Source organism: Pseudorca crassidens, chromosome 9 (assembly GCF_039906515.1).
Source record: "Pseudorca crassidens isolate mPseCra1 chromosome 9, mPseCra1.hap1, whole genome shotgun sequence".
Taxonomy (NCBI): domain Eukaryota; kingdom Metazoa; phylum Chordata; class Mammalia; order Artiodactyla; family Delphinidae; genus Pseudorca; species Pseudorca crassidens.
The window spans coordinates 52,463,697-52,484,689 of NC_090304.1; the positions used below are offsets into that span (position 1 = coordinate 52,463,697).

The window sequence follows — 20,993 nt, forward strand, 5'->3', positions numbered from 1 at the left end:
AAACATACCTATCATCCTACCTTTGGTAAAACTGCATAATGTTCATGTACGTGGTTTGATTATCTGTGTTAATCTTTGAGGTGGAATAAAAAAGAATACTCTTTAAAAAATGCTCACAATTGGGACTTCCCTGGTGGTCCAGTGGCTAAGACTCTGAGCTCCCAATACAGGGGGCCCGGGTTCGATACCAGGTCAGGGAACTAGATTCCACATGCCACAACTAAGAACCCACACGCCGCAACTGAAGATCCCACACTCGGCAATGAAGATCCTGCATGCCGCAACTACGACCCGGCACAGCCAAATAAACAAATAAATAATGCCCACAATCTAGTGGGAAAGACATACAAGTGAGCAAATAGTTACAATATGCTGTGTTGAGGACATGAAAAATAGGCCAGAGAAGCATAGTGGAGGGACCATACCTTCCTGTGAAATGCATGCAAGAGGCTAAATAGGAAAGGTAACATTCAACTTGTGTCTTTTAAAGAGAAGTAGGAGTTTTCCAGGTGGATGAGTAAAGAAAGGTCATTTCAGCAGAGAAAATTGCAGGTACAAAGGTAAGGAGGTGTGAGAGAGTATATCATGGTTGAAGAATTACAGGAATTTATGTTGACTGGGGAGTAATATTTGTGTTGAAAAGGGTGGCAATGAGGCTAGATAGGTAGACAAGTTCTACAGAGTGAAGGACTTGGTATGTTGTATCCAGGAGTTTGGACTTAATACTATAGGCTACTCTAGGGAGCCACTAGCCATATGTTGCTATTTACATTTTAATTAAAATTAAATTAAAATCCAATTTCTAGGTTGCACTAGTCACATTTCAAGTACTCAATTGCCATAGGTGGTTGGTAGCTACCATACTGGACAGAGCAGATAATAGAACATTTACATATTTGCAGAAAGTTCTGTTGGGCAGCACTGCTACAGGTAGTGTGTGGGGAGCATTAAACGTCCTTGGGCAGGGAAGTGAAGTGACATGGTCATATTTGTGATTAGAAATATCACTCTGATGGCAGCATTAAGAATGGCTTGGAGGAGAGGGAGAGAGGGATTTGTCAAATCATTTTAAAAGTGAAGTGATCATAATTTACTATTTGGTTACCTCTTCCTTAGCCCTACTGTCTTAGCTGCCTCCCCTCCAGTATCCCCGCATCATGAAGGCAAAACTATCCAGAATTTAGGCCTAAAGGATTTACTTCAGGCAGCTCTTACAGGTGGCATTCAAATGTTTCATCCCTTTTCTTCTATTTCTCCCAATGGGGAGGTCACAAGGGATTTGTTGAGCCTCAATCTATTTCCTACTCTAGGCTGATGGCCCAAGAGGCTTTTAGAAAATAAAGAGAGGGGAAGCAGCATATCATATGCCTGGGAGAATGGGAAACTGGCTTCTCTGCCACCTATTTGTAGACGGGTACTCGGTACTCATCCCAGGATATAACTCAGAATATCCCTTACTGCCCACATCTAATCAGGCACCATTCCTGGTCATTATACCTCCTTAACATCACTTATATTAATTCCTCTCCATCTCTATCAGTGCCTTAATTTAGGCCTTCCTTCTTCTCTCTTATATTACTCCCTTAGGGAGCTTGCAGGTTGATGAGCACCTGAAGATTTGGGGAGAGTGGTATGCTCAGAGAAAGTATGGAACCTCCTCCTCCTTTCCCCATACTTTGCCCTATGCATCTCTTCCATCTGGGTGTTCATCTATAGTCTTTATCATATCCTTTTATAATAAACTGGGAATCCAGTTTAAAAAATTCCTCCCTTAGTCTTCTGGCTGGACTTGCTGGCTTCATTCTCTCCTCCACTATTCCACTCTTCACTGGCTCCTGACTGGTCAAAGCTTCCCCAACCCTTTGGCCTAGGATTTACTGATGTGACTCTGTTCTTCCTCTCTAGTCTCCTCTGATCTTCCTCTCACCATTTTTTCTCTATGTCTACATTTCAGCCAAACTTGAAGTTCCCCAGACATTCATCACTCCCTCTTTTTCAAAACCACATAGTGAGTAAATGGCAGAAGCAGGATTGGATTCAATACATATTCTCTCATCCTTATGTCTGCTTATGTCTCTACTATGCCACTTGTGAAAGTGCAGACAGAAATGCCATTGTAGAGATGGGTTAGAGGTAGGAGAAAAAAGAGCTAGAAGAAGAGGAAGATTTCAATCTGTTCACCAGATGCATATTACCATGGTTCAGGCCCTGGAGTAGATACTGGAGATACAAAGACAAGTCTATAGAAGGATGAAGCAAGAAGGTAGGAGCCTTAGTACCTGGAAAGTAGCCTGTGTTGAGGTATGCCTGGTATCCCCAAGAGAGTTTTAGTTTTTAGAGTCTGGAGACAAAATAAGTCAGAGAAGCTACAAAATAATGGATAGGGAAGGGTATCTGATATCTGTATGAAAGTGTCCTTCTGGGAAGTTCAGTAAGCTCATATACCTTCATAACTCATGACATAATCAACAAAGCTTGGCAACAAAAATATAGATTCCAATACATTAATAGATATTGCTAAGGTATCTTTACATCCATGTATGCTGATTTCACCTCCCTTTTGGGTCCTTGATTCCTGACCTTTTAAAGTATTCTAGTGTAAAAGGGAAGCCTTTTACTTCGATACATAGAACTAATTGTCCCCTTCTTTTTACCTCTTCCCTTCAGCTTCCTCCCTCCTCAGAGTGTAGGAACAACACAAAGATGGATTTGTATCTTACCAGATAGCATTTACCTGGACTAGACAAGGAAAAAACTCTCTGGCTTAGCCAACCTGTCCTTTTGGAAACCTGTATTTGCAGTCCTATGGAGCCGAAGGAGCACAGGTGTTGAAATTAGCCAGCTCATCGCTTACAGTGTGCCTTATGTTAACTAGGTAACTTCTTTGTGCCTCTGCTCCTCATCTATGAAATAAGTATAATGATCCCCAGCTTCACAGGGTTATTGGGAGAATAACCTGAAAAGATCTGACCTGACACACTAAGAACTTGAAGTGTTTTGTTTTGTTTTGTTTTTTCGATTTAAAAATTCACTTCTGGGACTTCCCTGGTGGCACAGTGGTTAAGAATCCGCCTGCCAATGCAGGGGACGCTGGTTTGATCCCTGGTCCGGGAAGACCCCACATACCGCGGAGCAACAAAGCCCGTGCGCCACAACTACTGAGCCCACGTGCCACAACTACTGAAGCCCGTGCGCCTAGAGCCCATGCTCCGCAACGAGAAGCCACCACAATGAGAAGCCCGCACACCGCAACGAAGAGTAGCCCCCGCTCGCCGCAACTAGAGAAAGCCCGCACACAGCAAGCAATGAAGACCCAACGCAGCCAAAAGTAAACAAATAAATTTATTAAAAAAAAAATCACTTCTAAAAATCCCAACAGCTTTTAGATACCAATGCAGACAATAACCTGTGGTGGAGCTATGACTTGTCTGCTATTTCCCCAGGAAGAATGAATTGCCATCTCTGTGCTGCCCCCAATACTTTACACACAATTCTGCTATTTCATCTGCCATACTATGTATTAATTATTTGTTACTTTCTCTTTCCCATGTTTGATTGTGAGTTCCTCAAGGACTGACATCCTGTCTGATTAATTCATTCCAGCATCTGGCACAAGATGTGTAGACCCGACTTCTAACCTCGATGTAAAAGCTGATTGACCCTAAGTGAATTTTCCAACATTCAATTGCCTCATAAAAATTGATAATAACTATTTAAAAATTTTTTTTAATTTTTTTGAGGTACGCGGGCCTCTCACTGTTGTGGCCTCTCCCGTTGCGGAGCACAGGCTCCGGACGCGCAGGCTCAGCGGCCATGGCTCACGGACCCAGCCGCTCCGCGGCATGTGGGATCTTCCCGGACTGGGGCACGAACCCATGTTCCCTGCATTGGCAGGCGGATTCTTAACTTTCCTGCACCAGGAAAGTCCCCAAAATAATGAAATTTTGCCATTTGCAACAACATGGATGGACCTGGAGGGTACTGTGCTTAGTGAAGTAAGTCAGACAGAGAAAGACAAATACTGTATGTAATCACTTATATGTGGAATACAAAAAATAAAACAAACTAATGAATATAACAAAACAGAAACAGACTCACAGATATAGAGAAAAAACTATGGGGAGAGGAAAGGGAGGAGAGACAAAATAGAAGCAGGGGATTAAGAGGTACAAACTACTATGTGTAAAATAAATAAGCTTCAAGGATATATTGTACAGCACATGGAATATAGCCAATGTTTTATAATAACTTTTTTTCTTTTTGCGGTATGCGGGCCTCTCACTGTTGTGGCCTCTCCCGTTGCGGAGCACAGGCTCTGGACGCGCAGGCTCAGCAGCCATGGCTCACAGGCCTAGCCACTCCGTGGCATGTGGGATCTTCCCGGACCGGGGCACGAACTCGTGTCCTCTGCATCGGCAGGCGGACTCTCAACCACTGCGCCACCAGGGAAGCCCGATAATAACTATTTTTTATTTGAGTGGCCGCTATGTGCAATGCATTATGTTCAGTGCATCATTTAACTGTGAATTTGTCTCTTTAGGTGGTCTCTTAGCAACTCTTCTCCACAGGGGTTAAGGGCTACCTCTGGGGGACGTAGATTTACCTACACAGCCCTTTGTAGCTCCTTGGAATTTCATCATAGGAAGGATTGATAAAGCAATAGGACAAGGTAACTTGGCAGGGTTTCTGACAACAAAGGAAACTCCCTGTTACTGAAGACCTATTCATATTTACCAGTTTTTACACCTTTTCCTTGCTAAGTACAAAAATAATAACAAAAACAGTAGCAGCAGCAATAATAACAGCAACAATAAAAATAACTGCATATTTGTTATTTCACTTGATGTTGACTTTGTAACCATGCACTCCCTTCATACAGAGTTTATATGTATATCTCTGTAACTGGAATTCCTCATTGCTTTATAATTGTTTACAACTTGGCCTCCTTACTAATCTCTATGAGCCACTTAAAAATTGTATATATTTAAAGTGTAAAATATGATGATTTGATATACATATACCTAGTGAAATGATTACTACAGTCAAGCTAGTTAATATACCATTTCCTCACATAGTTAGCTTTTTGCGTGATGAGAGCACCTGAAATCTACTCTCTTAGGCTATTTCCAGTGTTCAATATGGTGTTATTAACTATAATCATGCAGTACATTAGATCTCTAGATTTATTTATCCTGCATAACTGGACATTTGTACCTTTGACTAACATCTCTTCATCTCTCCCCTTCACCCCCACTGCCCCAACCCCTGGTAACCACCATTCCATACTCTGCTTCTATGAGTTTGACTATTTTATGTTCCACATAGGTGAGATCGTGGAGTATTTGTCTTTCTGTGCCTGGCTTGTTTCATTTAGCATCATGTTCTCCACGTTCATCCATGTTGTCACAAATGGTAGGATTTCCTTCTTTTTAAATGCTGTTGTAATATTCCATTATACATATACTGTTTATACTGTTTTTGATAGTGGCTGTATAAATTTACATTCCCACCAGCAGTGTGCAAGGATTCCCTTTTCTCCACATCCTCACCAGCACTTGTTATCTTCTGTCTTTTTGATAATTGCCATTCTAACAGGTGTGAGATGATATTTTGTGGTTATGATTTGCATTTCCCTGATGATTGGTGATGTTGAGCGTCTCTTCATATACCTATTGACCATTTGTATGTCTTCTGAGAAATGTCTGTTTAGATCCTTTGCCAAATTTTAAATCAGGTTGTTTTCTTGCTATCAAGTTGAGTTCCTTATGTATTTTAGATATTAACTCCTTAACAGATGAATGATTTGCAAACATTTTCTCCCATTGCATAGGTTGTCCCTTCACTCGCTGATTGTTTCCTTTGCTGCACAGAAAAACTTTTAGTTTGATGCAATCCTCTATGAGCCACTTAAGGGCAGGGACCATGTAAATATTCATCTCTGTCTTCCCAAGTTTCAAAGGATTGGCACAAAGTCATGCTAAGTAAATGGTTGATATGTGTAAAATAAGTAAATGAATGTGTGCTGTGACATTATCTCATGTGAGAAAGGGTATGTCAGAGGGAAAACACTTTGTATAAATGAGACAGTTTGAAACTCAGCTCTGCCTCTGTCGGTTGGCCCTAGACAAGTCTCTTAACCTCCTGCAATATCCTTACATGTAAAATCCAGTGATAATATCTAACAGGCTTGTTATGAGGAGTAAAGTGATGCTCTGAGCATAATGCGCTGTACATAGTGGTCACTCAATAAAAAATAGTTATTATCAATTATTATGAGGCAACTGAATGTCAGAAAGGCTCACTTAGGGTCACTCAGCTTTTAAATAGAGGTTAGAAGTCAGATCTCCACGTCCAGTGCTAGACGCTGGAATGAATTAATCAGGCAGAATTTCAGTCCCTGAGGAACTCGCAATCAAACACGGGAAAGAGAAAGTAACAAATAATACATAGTATGGCAGATGAAATAGCAGAATTGTGTGTAAAGAATTGGGGCAACACAGGCAATTCATTCTGTCCGGAGAATTCGCAGTGATGGTGACACTTGAGCTGTAGTGGGCGATTTCTAGACACTGAGTCTCAGAAGCTGCCGGAACCAAGGTGCTGCGGGAGTTGAGTGAGTCTCGGTCGGATATTGTTACCGGACCGGATCGAGGCCGTTCCGTCAGTGTTTTCGGACGCCCAGCGGTCGCGGCTTCTTGGGCCGATCTTCAGCTGGCACAATTACAGGCCGCGCAGCAGCAAAGGATGAATGGAGCTCTGGGAAAGGTAACGTAGGTTCCACGCACGCTGGGCGCGGGGGAGGTGGTGAAAAGAGCTGAGCTGCGAGGTGGCCGCAGGGCTCTCACGCTGCTGCAGACATCCGGGTAAGAGACTTGGGAGAGAACAAGGCTCTTCCCAGAAGCACGTGCGGCGCCTTGTCAAAGGGTTGCGCTTAGTCGTCTGCTCCCGGGGCGTTAACCCGCGCGCCACGCCCCCTCGCCTCGCATTGGCCGGAGCCCCGCAATGGGAATCACAGCGGAATAGGTCCAAATAATATGTACGACCTTGAGCAGGTCATTTTATTTTTGCTTTAGGTCATCAGCTTCCAGATTTTTTTCTAAGAATACCGTTTTGACTCGCTGAACAGATTGGGATGTGAGGCTACTTGGTGACAAGGGAAGGGTAATAATAAAAAAATATTTTTACTTACAAAACCTTAATTACGTGACTGCAGTAAAACCGTGTGAACCACGTAAAGCATTCCTTGACTTTCCCTTGTTCTCTTAACAGATTTCAGCTGTGCTTTTTCAGTTGTACCATGCTGCTTAGAATAATGACCTTTTTTTTTTTTAGCAATTCATGTTAAAATTTTATTCAAGGCATTAATTTGGAGACTGTACTCCATGATACACAGCATGATCATTGCTGCTCATGGATCTACTGGTCCTAACTTTGGGGCAGCCCCTGAATGTCTCTAGGTTTGTTTCCTTAAGATCCCAAACCTCACTTCATCCTTAATGAAGTAACTCTCTGTTGTTCACTTTAGCCAAATTGTGAGAATTTAACTACATCTGGTGAAAAGATAATAGAAAAAAATCAAAGTTTTAAAATTTAACTGTTAAAGATGGTCAGATTGGTGGCTCCATGCTCCTGCTCTAAGAGCCTTGATTCTGAGAAATGCTGAAAGGGAGGGATCATTGTTCAGGGAATACTGTTTTTGGCCATTCTATACTCCTGAAGAGCCCATGGAAATCTGTCATAGGCTATCACCTAAAGATACAAGGGCATATAGGGCCCGTCTGGGTCTGATGCCACTGTTCCCTTCCAGACTCCTTTGTTACTGACTTCACTCTTCCGTTCTGCCCTATTGCTTTGGCCAGGTAGTCTCTTCTTTACTTACCAAATACTGAATTCCTAATCTTTGATCTTGTGGAGCTTTCTCACTTGGAATGCCCTCACCTTTTTCACCACCTATCCAAATGCTCCATGGTTCAAGGCCCAGCTCAGGTCTCATCTTTTCCTTAAAAGCTTTCAGACCATTCCAGCCAAAGTGCTTGTTTATTTTTTGAACTCTTAGCTGGTATTATCTTTTGGCATCTAATCATATGCAGTCCTGTGACCATCCTTGTCTCAGCCTGTCTGGAAGTGTTAGTTAATGCTTTACATTTATAAGGAAAACACATGGGATTTGCATCAGACCTGTGTTCTATCTCTTGCTAGCTGTGTGACCTTAGGCAGGTTATTTGACCTCGCTGTGCTTCAGTTTCTTATCTGTAAATGCTGATAATGGTGCCCATCATATGGAATCGTTGTAAAGATTATAGAAGATAATGTAAGAGTATTTTCTAAGTGTGAAGGACTATACAAATAGGAATATTGATATTATTCTATAGTTAATAAACTGCTTTCATTTCCATAATTTTATTTGAGCTTCATGATATGAGATAATCCTGGCAGACACAACAGATAAGGAGGTGGAAGCTACTGGTGCAGTGTCTGGTACATAATAGGTTCTCAAATTCTTTACCAAATGCCTGAATGAACGAATGCCTTGCTTATAGGTCAACAGTCTCTTTTGTGGTAGTGCTGAACTGGAGCCTAGATTTTCTACCCCTCCTAAAACCCCACTGCCTTTCCTCTTCTGAGTATTTTGCATCTCCCTAATTTGATAATAATCTTGGTTTCTCTCATCTGTGAAATGAGGAATGAAAACCTTCCTTGACCTTCCCAGTTGTCAGTCCTTCCCTTCTTTGTGACCTGTGCAGCCCATTATACTGATCTCATTTCAGTGTAATAAATAATTTGCACATCTACTTTCCTCATTAGCAAGATTGAGGGTAGGGACTTCCCTGGTGGCCCAGTAGTTAGAATCCGCCTGCCAATCCAGGGGACACGGGTTCGAGCCCTGCTCCGGGAAGATCCCACATGCCGTGGAGCGACTAAGCCTGTGCGCCGCAACTACTGAGCCTGCGCTCTAGAGCCTGCGAGCCACAACTACTGAGCCCACATGCCACAACTACTGAAGCCTGTGCTCCTAGAGCCCATGCTCTGCAACAAGAGAAGCCACCGCAATGAGAAACCCACGCACCACAACAAAAAGTAGCCCCCACTCGCCGCAACTAGAGAAAGCCTGCATGCAGCAACGAAGACCCAATGCAACCAAAAATAAATAAATTAAAATAAAATAAAAAATTAAAGAAAAAAGAAAGATTGAGGGTAGGCAACTGTATTTTCTTCATGTCTGTATATATGCAGCCTACAGTGTACTTGACCTGATAAATATTGAATGAATAAGTGAATGAAAAAATGTTGACATTATGTGGTAAGTACACAGTAGAGCTGGGACTAGAACTTCAAACTCTTAGCTCAGTGCCTGGGACCCTAAGAAATCATCTCAAATTTTAGATGAGTGAGAAGCTCAGCTTTACTGGAATAAAACTGGGTGGGATCACATACCTCTTTAGGTTAACAGAAGTAGTAAAGCAGCATTGATCCAATTAAGACACTAATGCTGATAGTCATCAGACTTCAGAAAACATTGTTTGATCAAGATGGAAGGATGGTGCCTGTGGAAGTCAACATGCACAGGAAATTGGTAGTGACTCACCTGCTGAGTTACTTTGCAGAGAAAATGGATGGTGTTGGAGTGTCAAGCTCAGGTCTGGATGTCACTCACCCTCAGATTACCATTCTTTTCGGGGATTACCATACCCTTGAACCACAAGGATATGATTAGGGGAGTGGTGGTGATCACAAAAGATATGCTAGCCTTACCAGTCCAGAGGGAGCAACCTTGGGGACTGATCACATAGTAAGATGTTTTCAAATGAAACACTGAAGGCTAACGTGGAGCAGAGTTCATATGAACAAATAGCAGTGAGGATTGAAAAAAATGACAAATCAACAGACATGAATTAGGAGGACATAAGAAGATATGAAACAGGACAGAAATTTCAGAGGGCCTAGCAGGGCAGGGAGTCCAAAAGCCGAGCAAAATGGTTAAGAAGTTGGCTATTTCCTGGTCGCTACTAGACTGTAAGTTCTGGAGGACAGGGACATTTCTCTATTTTGTTCATGGTTTTATCTTCAGCACTTGTCACATACTAAAGTACATATTGTTTAATAAATGAGGAACTGAACAATCACCACAGTTATTGTCACTGCTCCCAATTTGACCGTTAACAATGTGCCTTGCACTTGCTAAGTCCTTTTCATATAATATCTAATTTAATAGTATCAACAACTCTATGAGTTTTTTTTATTTAACTTATTTTTTTATACAGCAGGTTCTTATTATATGAGTTGCTTTATAACCTGTTTAGAGATAAGGAAGTGAGGTTTGGAGAGATTTACTAATTTGATCAGCAAATATTTATTGTGCACTTGCTATGTGCCAGAGAGTATGCTAGATGCTGGGATGTAGTAGTTCCTGTCTTCAAGGAGCTTATATTTCCAGCAAAATAGACTAATTAAACATATAACTACCTTTTGCTGTATACCTGAAACTAGCACAATATTGTAAATCAACTATACTTCAATAAAAAAGTATAATTACTTAACTAATTGTGATAAATGCCTCAAAAAAAAGATTCTGTGTGCTATATGGTGTGTATAACAGCAGAATTCAAATAAGTCTGAGCAGTCAAGAAAGTTTTCTTGGTGATGTTACATGACTAAGACTTAAAGAATAATAGAATTTAGACTGGGAGAGCATGTGCGAAGGCCCTGAAATGAGAACACGTTTGGAGTTCCAGAGGGCCCAGAGGAAATTGGAAGGGAGAGAAGCAAGGGAGCTTGTATCAAGGGAGAGTGTGAGGAGAAGTATGGGGATGTTGGGGAGATGGTAGGGGATTGGGCTTACATTTCAGTGACCACAGTTGTTTTGAAACATTTTAGTCCTGGAGGAAGGTAGGGAATTGGGCTTAACAGAGCTCAGCTGTGGCCTAGAAGTGCCATCCAGCAATATGGTGTGAGGCCAGATATTCCTTTCTTCCTCCCTTCCTCTCAATCTCTCTCTCTTTCTTTCTTTTTAAAATCGAGATATAATTCACGTACCATGATATTTACCCTTTTAAAGTGGATAATTTAGTGGTTTTTAGTATATTCATAAAGTTGTTCAGCCATCATCACTAATTCCAGAACATTTTCATCATTCTAAAAAGAAACGTTGTACCCATAAGCATTTACTCCTCAATTCCCCCCTCTGCCCACCCCCTGGTAACGACTCATCTACTTTATGTCTCTATGGATTTGTCTGTTCTGGTCATTTCATATAAATGAAATGATATAGCATGTGAGGCCAAGTATTTCTTTTCTTTTTTTCTTTTTTTTTTTTTTTTGCGGTACGCGGGCCTCTCACTGTTGTGGCCTCTCCCGTTGCGGAGCGCCGGCTCTGGACGCGCAGGCTCAGCAGCCATGGCTCACGGGCCCAGCCGCTCCGCGGCATGTGGGATCTTCCCGGACCGGGACACGAACCTGTGTCCCCTGCATTGGCAGGCGGACTCTCAACCTCTGCGCCACCAGGGAAGCCCCAAGTATTTCTTAAGTGACTTGCGAAAGATCATACAGCTAGTAACGTGGAGGAGCTGATATTCAAACCCAGGTCTGTGTGAATCTATAACCTGTGTTCCTAACTGCGGTAAAGACTCAGTGCAAAGACAGGCTTTGATAGTCACCATATTAAACACATTCAGAAGAGAATGGCCAAAGAAAAAATTACAAGCAATCAATTTCGAAAGAACTTAGGAAAAGGTCAGCTTGAATACCACTTATTAGCTGTGTGCATCAGACATATTAATTAACATTTCTGAGCTTTGGTTTCCTTACAGTGAAATGGGGGTAGAAATATCTACTTCACAGAATGGTTGTGAGGGTTAATGCCAATAATATTTGGCATAAAGCAGGTTCTCAACAAATGGTAGGATTATTTAGGCTATTATTATTATCATTATTATATGAATTTCGCTGCTATTAAATTGGTATTGTTCTTTTGAGAGGTAGTATGGCAGAATGGAAAACATGGGTTTTAGAGTCAGATTTGGTTTGAATTCTTGGCACCTCTTACCAAACCTATAACTTTAGGCAATTTACCTAAGCCTCTGTTTTTTCCTCTATAAATAGAGGCAATTATTTCAATGCCTCTATTAGAGGATTGGTGTAAAGATTGAGCAGAGTGCTTAGCACAAAGGATGTACTCAATAAGTGATAGTAACAATGCTATTTTAAATAATATTTGTTGATATACAAATATATTCTGTTAATATTCATAAGACAGTTGCTTGTCTCATGGGCCCCTTACCCACTTCTGTCACCATCCACCCCAGGGCTCTGTTGTCTGAAGTTACTCACACACCATAGATTTTGCCCCGTGACTTCAGTTCTTAAGTAGCTGTGTAGTCCTTTTCTGGTTCCTGACTCCCGAGCTCATGGGACAAGTATTTTTGCAACCCACTGCAACAGCTCTGTCCTCATTCATTCATTCAGTAGAGTCACTGGCCTTCTCTTCCATTTGGTCCGGAGCTGGAGCTGCTCTTCATTTGCTGACTGCGGGGAGAGAGTATTTGTGGATACAGTCCCAAAATAGATTACTTTTGTCCTGATAAATGATGCCGAGCATTGCAGGGGAGAGGAAGCACATTTCCCAGAGCTGAAAGGGAGAGTTCACACCACACTTTGAATGTCTTCCAGACAGTTGTCAACCCTTAAAAAGGTTTGGCTTTTAGATAATTAAATCCATAGCTATTGTGGAGACTCAGAAATCTGAACAATTAAAGTGAGGAAAAATCAGTCTCATCTAGATCTGTCTTCCCATCCAATACCTCTTCTGTATGAAGTGACCCATTTAAGAATACATTCTGTTCACTCTGATTTCTATTCTGTTTGTCGTGGTTGATAGATCTTGCACCTGGAGGGACGTTAGAGTCATCTGTTCTAAGTCCAGAGAGGGGAAAATGACTAGCCAATCACTAGTATGGTGACCAGTGGGGGCAGAGCCAGCCAGAGCTCCTGTGTCCTGGGGCTCCCAGTTGCCTGCTCTGTCTTTTATGCTGGCCAAGAAAAGGTTAAGCATATTGTACACATGTTTACAAAGTCTTTTAGTATCTGATTTAATTGTCATTTTTAGGATTGTCTGCATACTTTGTCCTTCCTTCTGTTAGTCATATCCTTCCCAATCTTCATGACCTCACATTCTCTGGGAGACTTTTCCTAAATTTGATCATTTTCCCCCCTAAATTCCTAAACACTAACACATTCATTTATGGGAGAGAGGGTGTAGAATAGTGGAAAAATTATAGGCTTTGGAGTCAGAGAAACCTAAGATCCTATGCTAGTTCTGATAGTAGCTGTTTGACTTTGGGTAAATTACTTAATCTCAGTTTCCCCAACTGTAAAATGGGATAATAATATTTATCCTGTAATGGAATTATGATTTAGACACATGGTAGGTGCTCAGCAAAATAGATGCGGGTGGTAATAAATGGTAGCAATGATTGTCACTCATTCACTTCTTCCTAATCATTTATTTATTTACTAAAATAACAGGAAGATGATATGACTCTTGCCCTTGAGGATCTCTTGGTTTAGCATAGTGGCCTATGGGTGATGTTAAGAGTTTCAGTGAATCTCTTGAAGTAGTATGCAAACTTTTTCCCCCTTACTTACTTAATTTATTTGATTCTACATACTACATTTTAATTTTTTTTTTTTGGGCCACGCCATGCGGCATGCGGGATCTTAGTTCCCTGACCAGGGATCGAACCCGTGCCCCTTGCATTGGGAGCGTGGAGTCTTAACCACTGGACCACCAGGGAAGTCCCCACCTGCTACATTTAAAAAAATTGAAGTAGAGTTGATTTACAGTGTTTCAGGTGTACAGCAAAGTGATTCAGTTATATATATATGTATATATACACATATTATATATATAGATTCTTTTTCATATTCTTTTCCATTATAGGTTATTATAAGAATATAGTTCCCTGTGCTAAGTATGCAAATTTTTGTATATTCGTGTCTATATTTATTTGTCTGGGGAGAAGGTTCATGATTTGGGGCAGATTATCAGCAATATCTGATCTGTAACACCCCAAAAGCTAAGAACTTCTCCTGGCCATCAACACCTGGATTCCCTGCCAGAGGTGCTTGTTGTTTGTGCCACCTATTTTGACTTAATCATATAATACTGTGGTATTTCTTAGCTGTTTAATACAAATGTGTATTCATATCTTCAGCCATTCAAATTCCTATAAGACAGGGGTTGTGCTTACATTTTTAAAACAGCTTTATTGAGATATAAGTCATATACCATACAATTTGTCCATTTAAAGTATACAATTCAATGGCTTTTAATATCTATAGAGTTGTGCAACCATTACTACAATCAATTTTAGAACATTTTCATCACCCCAGAAAAAAAACCCATATCCCTGAGTTGTCATCCCCAGCTCCCCAGACCCCCCCAGCCCTAGGCAACCACTAGTCTTTCTTTCTCTATAGATTTTCCTATTCTGGCTATTTCATATAAATGGAGTCATACAATATTGGCCCTTTGTGACTGGCTTCTTTTATTTAGCATAATGTTTCCAATATTTTGTTTTTACAGTCCCTTTCATATTCATCACAGTAGTTGACACATAATAGGCTTTTTAAAAAATTTATTTTTATTTCTTAAAACTTTATTTATTTTTGGCGTCGTTGGGTTTTCGTTGCTGCGCGTGGGCTCTCTCTAGTTGCGGCGAGTGGGGGCTACTCTTCGTTGCAGTGCGTGTGCTTCTCGTTGTGGTGACTTCTCTTGTTGTGGAGCACAGGCTCTAAGCACATGGGCTCAGTAGTTGCAGCGCATGGGCTCTAGAGCACACGGGCTTCAGTAGTGGTGGTGTGCGGGCTTAGTGGTTGTAGCTCGCAGACTGTAGAGTGCAGGCTCGGTAGTTGTGGTGCACGGGCTTAGTTGCTCTGTGGCGTGTGGGATCTTCCTGGACCTGGGATCGAACCCATGTCCCGTGCATTGGCAGGCGGATTCTTAACCACTGCGCCACCAGGGAAGTCCAGGCTTTTTTTTCTTAATTTAAAAAAATATTTATTTATTTATTTACTTATTTTGGCTGCGCCGGGTCTTAGTTGCAGCATGCGGGCTCTTAGTTGTGGCATGCAGCCTTCCTAGTTGTGTTATGTGGACTCTTAGTTGCACCATGTGAACTCTTAGATGCGGCATGCGTGCAGGATCTAGTTCCCGAGCCAGGGATCGAACCCAGGCCCCTTGCACTGGGAGTGCAGAGTCCTACCCACTGGACCACCAGGGAAGTCCCCATAATAGGCTTTAAAAAAATAAAATTTAGAACAGTTTTAGAATTACAGAAAAGTTGCAAAGATAGTACAAAGAATTCCCATATACTTCATATCCAGTTTTCCCTGTTATTATCTTACATTAGTATGGTACATTTTTCATAATTAATGAACTGATATTGACATATTATTATTAAGTCCATACTTTATTCATATTTCTTTCATTTTTTAAAATCCAGTGTCCTTCTTCTGGTCTAGGTAGGATCCCATCCAGTATATTATATTACATTTAGTCATCATGTCTGCTTAGGCTCCTCTTGTCTATGACAGTTTTTCAGACTTTCCTTTGTTTCTGAAGGCTTTTACACATAATAGGCTTTTAAGACATAAATGTTGAAGGAACTGAAATTGTTCCTCATAGTGGACAGGATTTTCTCTTTGTGTTATGGGACCTTAAGGGCATTTATTATTTATTATCTAGTTACTTTATAAAAAGAACTCCTCTATGTTAAGCACTCTCTTAGTAAACCTATAGCAGTGACCTTTTGAGTGGGTGCCAGCAGGGCAGAGTGAGATTAAAATAACTGGGTTGTTGGGGGTAAGATTGTGAACAGTGGGGGAAGCTGCCACTGCAACTGCCTTCTCTCATTATTATTGTTTTGTTCATGTTGCTATATTATTATTATCATTATTATTATTAAGAGAGTGTGGTGTAATAGAGGCATAGTCTTTGGAGTAAAACAGTCCTCTTAGCCACTTATTAGCTATAATTTCTTGGAATATAAATTCTATGGGCCTCACTTGCCTCACCTGTAAAATTGCCTTGCAGTGTTTTGAGAATTAGGGAAGAGTTCAGAAAGTCCCTTGCATGGCGACTGTGCTTGACACATACATAATAGTTGTTGACTGATATTAGAAAATATAAATTAGGGACTTCCCTGTTGTCCAGTGGTAAAGAATCCACCTTCCAATGTAGGGGACGCAGGTTCGATCCCTTATCGGGGAACTAAGATCCCACGTGCTGTGGGGCAACTAAGCCCATGCGCCACAACTACTGAGCTCATGTGCCACAAACTACAGAGCCCATGCACCCTGGAGCCTGTGTGCCACAACTAGAGAGAGAAAACCTGCATGCCACAACTAGAGAGAAGTCCGCATGCTGCAACGAAAGATCCCACATGCTGTAACTAAGACTTGACGCAGCCAAGAAAATAAATAAATAAGTATTAAAAAAAAGAAAATATAAATCAAATTAGAAAGGGGAAATAGGGTGGAAAAAAAAGCAATCCAAGTAGTATGGGGGGGTTGGGCTTCTGTTTTTCGAGCATTTTCTCTAGTGGGTAGAATAGGAAAGAAGATGGCCTTGGTTTGCCTGCACGTTTGGTATTAACTGTAGGGCAGTTTCTTTGCTAGACAAGAGACTTTGGTTCCATTTTGTTTTGTGTACTGTGGGTTTCTAGCCTCTTTGTGAAGAGGTACTTGGAGATCTGTGAATGCTTACAATTGTTCTAACATGGCTATTTTGCTGTAGGCGCTGTGTCTGAGGAATGACACCATTTTTAAGCAAGCCTTTTCCCTCTTGAGGTAAGGATATTAATAACAGTAAAAATATAGTTAATATTTGCATTCCACTAGGTGGTTCACACAGCATTCTTCTTTCATCATCTCCACTTACATGTTTACTAAGCATCTCAAGCATTAACTCCCCTGCAAACTTACTCCTTCCCCATTCTCAGTAAATGACAACTCCATTCATCTAGTTGCTCAGGACAAAATCCTTGGAATCATCCTTGACACTGTTGTTTCTCTCACTCTACATCTAATTCTTAAATAAATCCTGTCAGCCTTGCTTTTGAAATATGTTCGAATAATGCAAGGCTATTGCAAGAACGACTTCACTGGTCCTCTTCCCTCAGTTTCATGTCTTCCTATTCTTTGCTCACCTATTGCCAGGGTTAACTTTCTAAAACTTAAACTTGATCAAATCACTTTTGTGATTAAACTGCCAGGAGCTTCCCACTGCCCACACAAAGTACAGACAAAACTCCTTAGCACAGTGTTTGAGGTTTTCATAACCTGACCCCTGATTACCTCTTTTACCCTGCCCCCTTCCCTGCTGCTTAAGTGCCACTCACATCCACCTGCTTGCTGTTCCCCAGATATACTACTTTCATACCTCTGCCTAGAATGCTTTTCCTGTGGGGCTCAATAATCGAGAATAGTTCTTAATTTTTAAAAACTCATTTCAAATAGTTTCACCCCTCATGAGCATGCTTTCCTTTGTATTCCACCAAATCTTGTACATGATTTTGTTCTGGATCAGCACTGTATTGTGGCTCGCATCTGTTTACATATCTCTCTCCCAACTAGACCATAGATAGAGACATTTTACTTACTTTTGCATCCTCAGGACCTAACAGATTGACCCATAGTAAGTACTTAATAATGTTTATGGAAAGAAGAGAAGGAGGAAATAAGGAAATATGTAGCATTGATATATCCTTAATGAGGAGCATACAAGTTTTGGTAGCTTTGCAAATAGATGTGGGTATCTAATTGTATTCAACATACTTTCTTCCTCTTTTTAGGTTCAGAACCTCAGGAGAGAATCCCATCTGTTCTGCAGGTAAACAGTTATTTCCTGATGTAGTCTTCCTGCTTTAAGTGACCCTCTAACACTCTAATAATTTTGTCTAAAAAGATACCTAACATATCTTTGAGAAGAGTGCCTGGGACCAAATCCTACCCCTCACGTGGAACAGGACAAAGGGCAAGAACATAAAGTAGTGGTTTAAGAGCAAGAGTTCTGTAGTAAGTTTGGATTCCAACTCTACCACATACTATTCTGTGACTTTTAAGTACCTCTCCATTGCTTGGTTTCCTCACTTTAAAAAATGAGAATTATAGTACAAACTACAGTGAATTATTTGAAGATTCAGTGAGATAAAACATATAAAGTGCTCAAAAAAAGTTAGTATTGGGACTTCCCCGATGGTCCAGCGGCTAAGACTCCACACTACCAATGCAGCGGGCCCACGTTCGATCCCTGGTCAGGGAACTAGATCCCACATGCCACAACTAAAAAGCGATCCCACATGCCACAACTAAGACCCAACACAGCCAAATAAATATTAAAAAAAAGAAGTTATTATTATTATTATTATTGCTACTATTTCAGACCTGTCTTTCATGTCCATTATCTACCAGGCTAAGGCTTTTCTTCCAGTATTTTATCCAAAATGAATGTTCATTCAGTCTGGTCAACTCAATGAATTTCAATCTGTTTCAACCCTATTATTTGCCAATTTTGCTTTGTCTATTATGTGACACATTTCAAAGCAGCCATTGGATAGTAATGACATCTGTTTTTTGACTGAAGAGTATGAGAAACAGGGAATTCCCTGGTGGTCCAGTGGTTAGGACTCCGCACTTCCACTGTAGGGGGCACGGGTTTGATCCCTGGTCAGAGAACTAAGATCCTGCAAGCCGCGTGGTGTGGCCAAAAAAAAAATAATAATAAGTATCAGAAGTAAAGGAATGGGAGCAAGGAAGGGAACTAACATTTACTGAGTGCCTAGTATGTGCCATGCAGTGCATAAGAAGTTTTACATCCATTAATTATTTCAGAAGATGGTGGCAATGTGTAGAGAATCACCACTTCTACCAGGCCTAAAGCCCAGCTTCTCAAAATATGTGCTTCTTTTTATTTATTCATTCTCTCAACAAACATTTATAGGACCAGGCTGTGTTTTAGGTGCTGGGGGTACAAAATTAAGATGATATAATCCTTGCCATTTGGAACCTTACAGTATTATAAGAAATAATTTTTTCCCAAAAGAATAATATAATGAACACTTCTGTACCCATTACTTAGATTCAACTGTTGTTAATATTTTGTCATGTTAGCTTTCTTTTTTTTTTTTTTTTTTAATAACAAGCTGCCAACAGCACTTTATTTTTTCTTTTCAACATCCTGTTCTGCAGCTTCCTTGGCCCTTTTTGCCCAGATGCCAAAGTGCCGGGCATCGGTGCGGGCCATGCAGAGACTGGCGAAGACTTTGAAGTTCTTCTCCTCCTCTGTGATGACTCTGGCCTTCTCCTTCTTGTAGATGTTCCGTATGGGCATGACTGGTCCGGTCAGCTGGGTGGCCCATTTGAGCTTTGCAGCAGAGCTGTCTCCTTTCTTGGGGGCTGAGGTCTTCCTGCGGATCTTGCTCGCCGGCTGGTTGAACCACGTGGCCACGCGCCGCTGCCAGTTCTTGTGGAAGTGGGGCTTCAGGATCATATCATTACGGCTGGGCGCCATGGGTGCGGCCGACTGGCCTGGGGAGCAGGGAGGACGGAGAGCGAGTTAGGGCCCGGGCGCAGTGGCCCGAGGGCGCACGCACCCACGTTAGCTTTCTTTCTTTTTTTTTTTTTTTTTGCGGTACGCAGGCCTCTCACTGTCGTGGCCTCTCCCATTGCGGAGAAAAGGCTCCGGACGCGCAGGCTCAGCGGCCATGGCTCACGGGCCCAGCCGCTCCGCGGCATGTGGGATCCTCCCGTACCAGGGCACGAACCCGTGTCCCCTGCATCGGCAGGCGGACTCCCAACCACTGTGCCACCAGGGAAGCCCCCACGTTAGCTTTCTTGATCAGATGTTATGATACTTCACCCCTGAATACTTAAGCATGCATTTCTAGAAACAAGGATATTCTCTACATTCTATTAAAGAACCACAATAGCTTTATCTCCCTGAAGAAAATTAATAATAATGCCCCAATGTCATCTAATACTCTATCCATTTCCCCAGTTGTCCCCCAAAAGTCTTTTATGGGGTTGTTTATAACCAAGAACCAATGATGGTTCATGCTTTGCATTTTGCTATGATGTCACCTTTAATGCAGAACAGATCTTTCACTATTTTATTTCTACAACAGTTGCTTTTTGATTAGGCTAGACCATTTGACTTATAAAATTTCCTCCCTTTTTAATTTGATTATTTCTGTGCGGTATTTTATAATATGTTCTTCTGTTCCTTTCCTACAAACTAGAAGTTACATCTAAAAGCTTTTCTAGATTCAAGTTACACAGTTTTAGCAAGAAAACTTAATAACTGATGCTCTGAACTTCATATTGCATCCTATCAGGAGAGGAAAAAAAAACCTAAGAAAATCTGATCATAAAAGTGAAAAGCAGCCATTTTAGAGAATATGGAAAATAAACACACACACACACACACACACACAATACACACACGAAGAAGCTGAAGAAAATAAAAATCACTTGTAATCCTACCATCCAGAGATTATTGCTTAACATTCTGGAGTATATCCTACCAGGTCTTTTTCTAGGCATTTCTTTCTCTCTTTCTGTGTGTGTGTGTGCGTGTGTGTGTGTGTGTGTGTATTTTTTTGTCTTGCAGTAATGGGAACAAATTATATATAATGCTTCATAATCTTTTTTTTCTACTTAACCTATGGTGAACATGTTTCTACTGTAATAAATAAATATCTACATAATTATTTTGAATATACTGCCTTAAATGGAACAACTTTTAGGGTAAGAATCTGAGTCTGGTTTTGAACATGTTGAGTTGGAGTGCTTGTGAGGAAGATATACTAAGTAGTCCATTGGAGACTCCGATCTTGAGCTCAAAATGTAGGTCTGGGATGAAAATGTGAATTTGGAAGTCATCATATTGTTGATTTTAATTGAAGTCTTGGGAATGAATGAGACTACCTGAGGAGAAT

At 41.1% G+C, this 20,993-nt stretch overlaps 1 protein-coding gene and 1 pseudogene across 1 annotated transcript in view; one reads left to right on the forward strand and one right to left on the reverse strand.

Annotated features, from left to right (window-relative positions):
• MRPL48 (mitochondrial ribosomal protein L48) overlaps positions 1–20,993 on the forward strand; it is a 62,672-nt gene that overhangs the window by 6,682 nt on the left and 34,997 nt on the right. The window contains exons 2-4 of the mRNA XM_067751682.1: positions 6,598–6,765; positions 16,793–16,845; positions 17,850–17,887. Coding sequence (XP_067607783.1) covers positions 6,598–6,765; positions 16,793–16,845; positions 17,850–17,887 — 259 coding nt within the window. The remainder of the gene's footprint in view (positions 1–6,597; positions 6,766–16,792; positions 16,846–17,849; positions 17,888–20,993) is intronic.
• On the reverse strand, positions 19,184–19,616 carry LOC137231319 (large ribosomal subunit protein eL13 pseudogene; annotated as a pseudogene).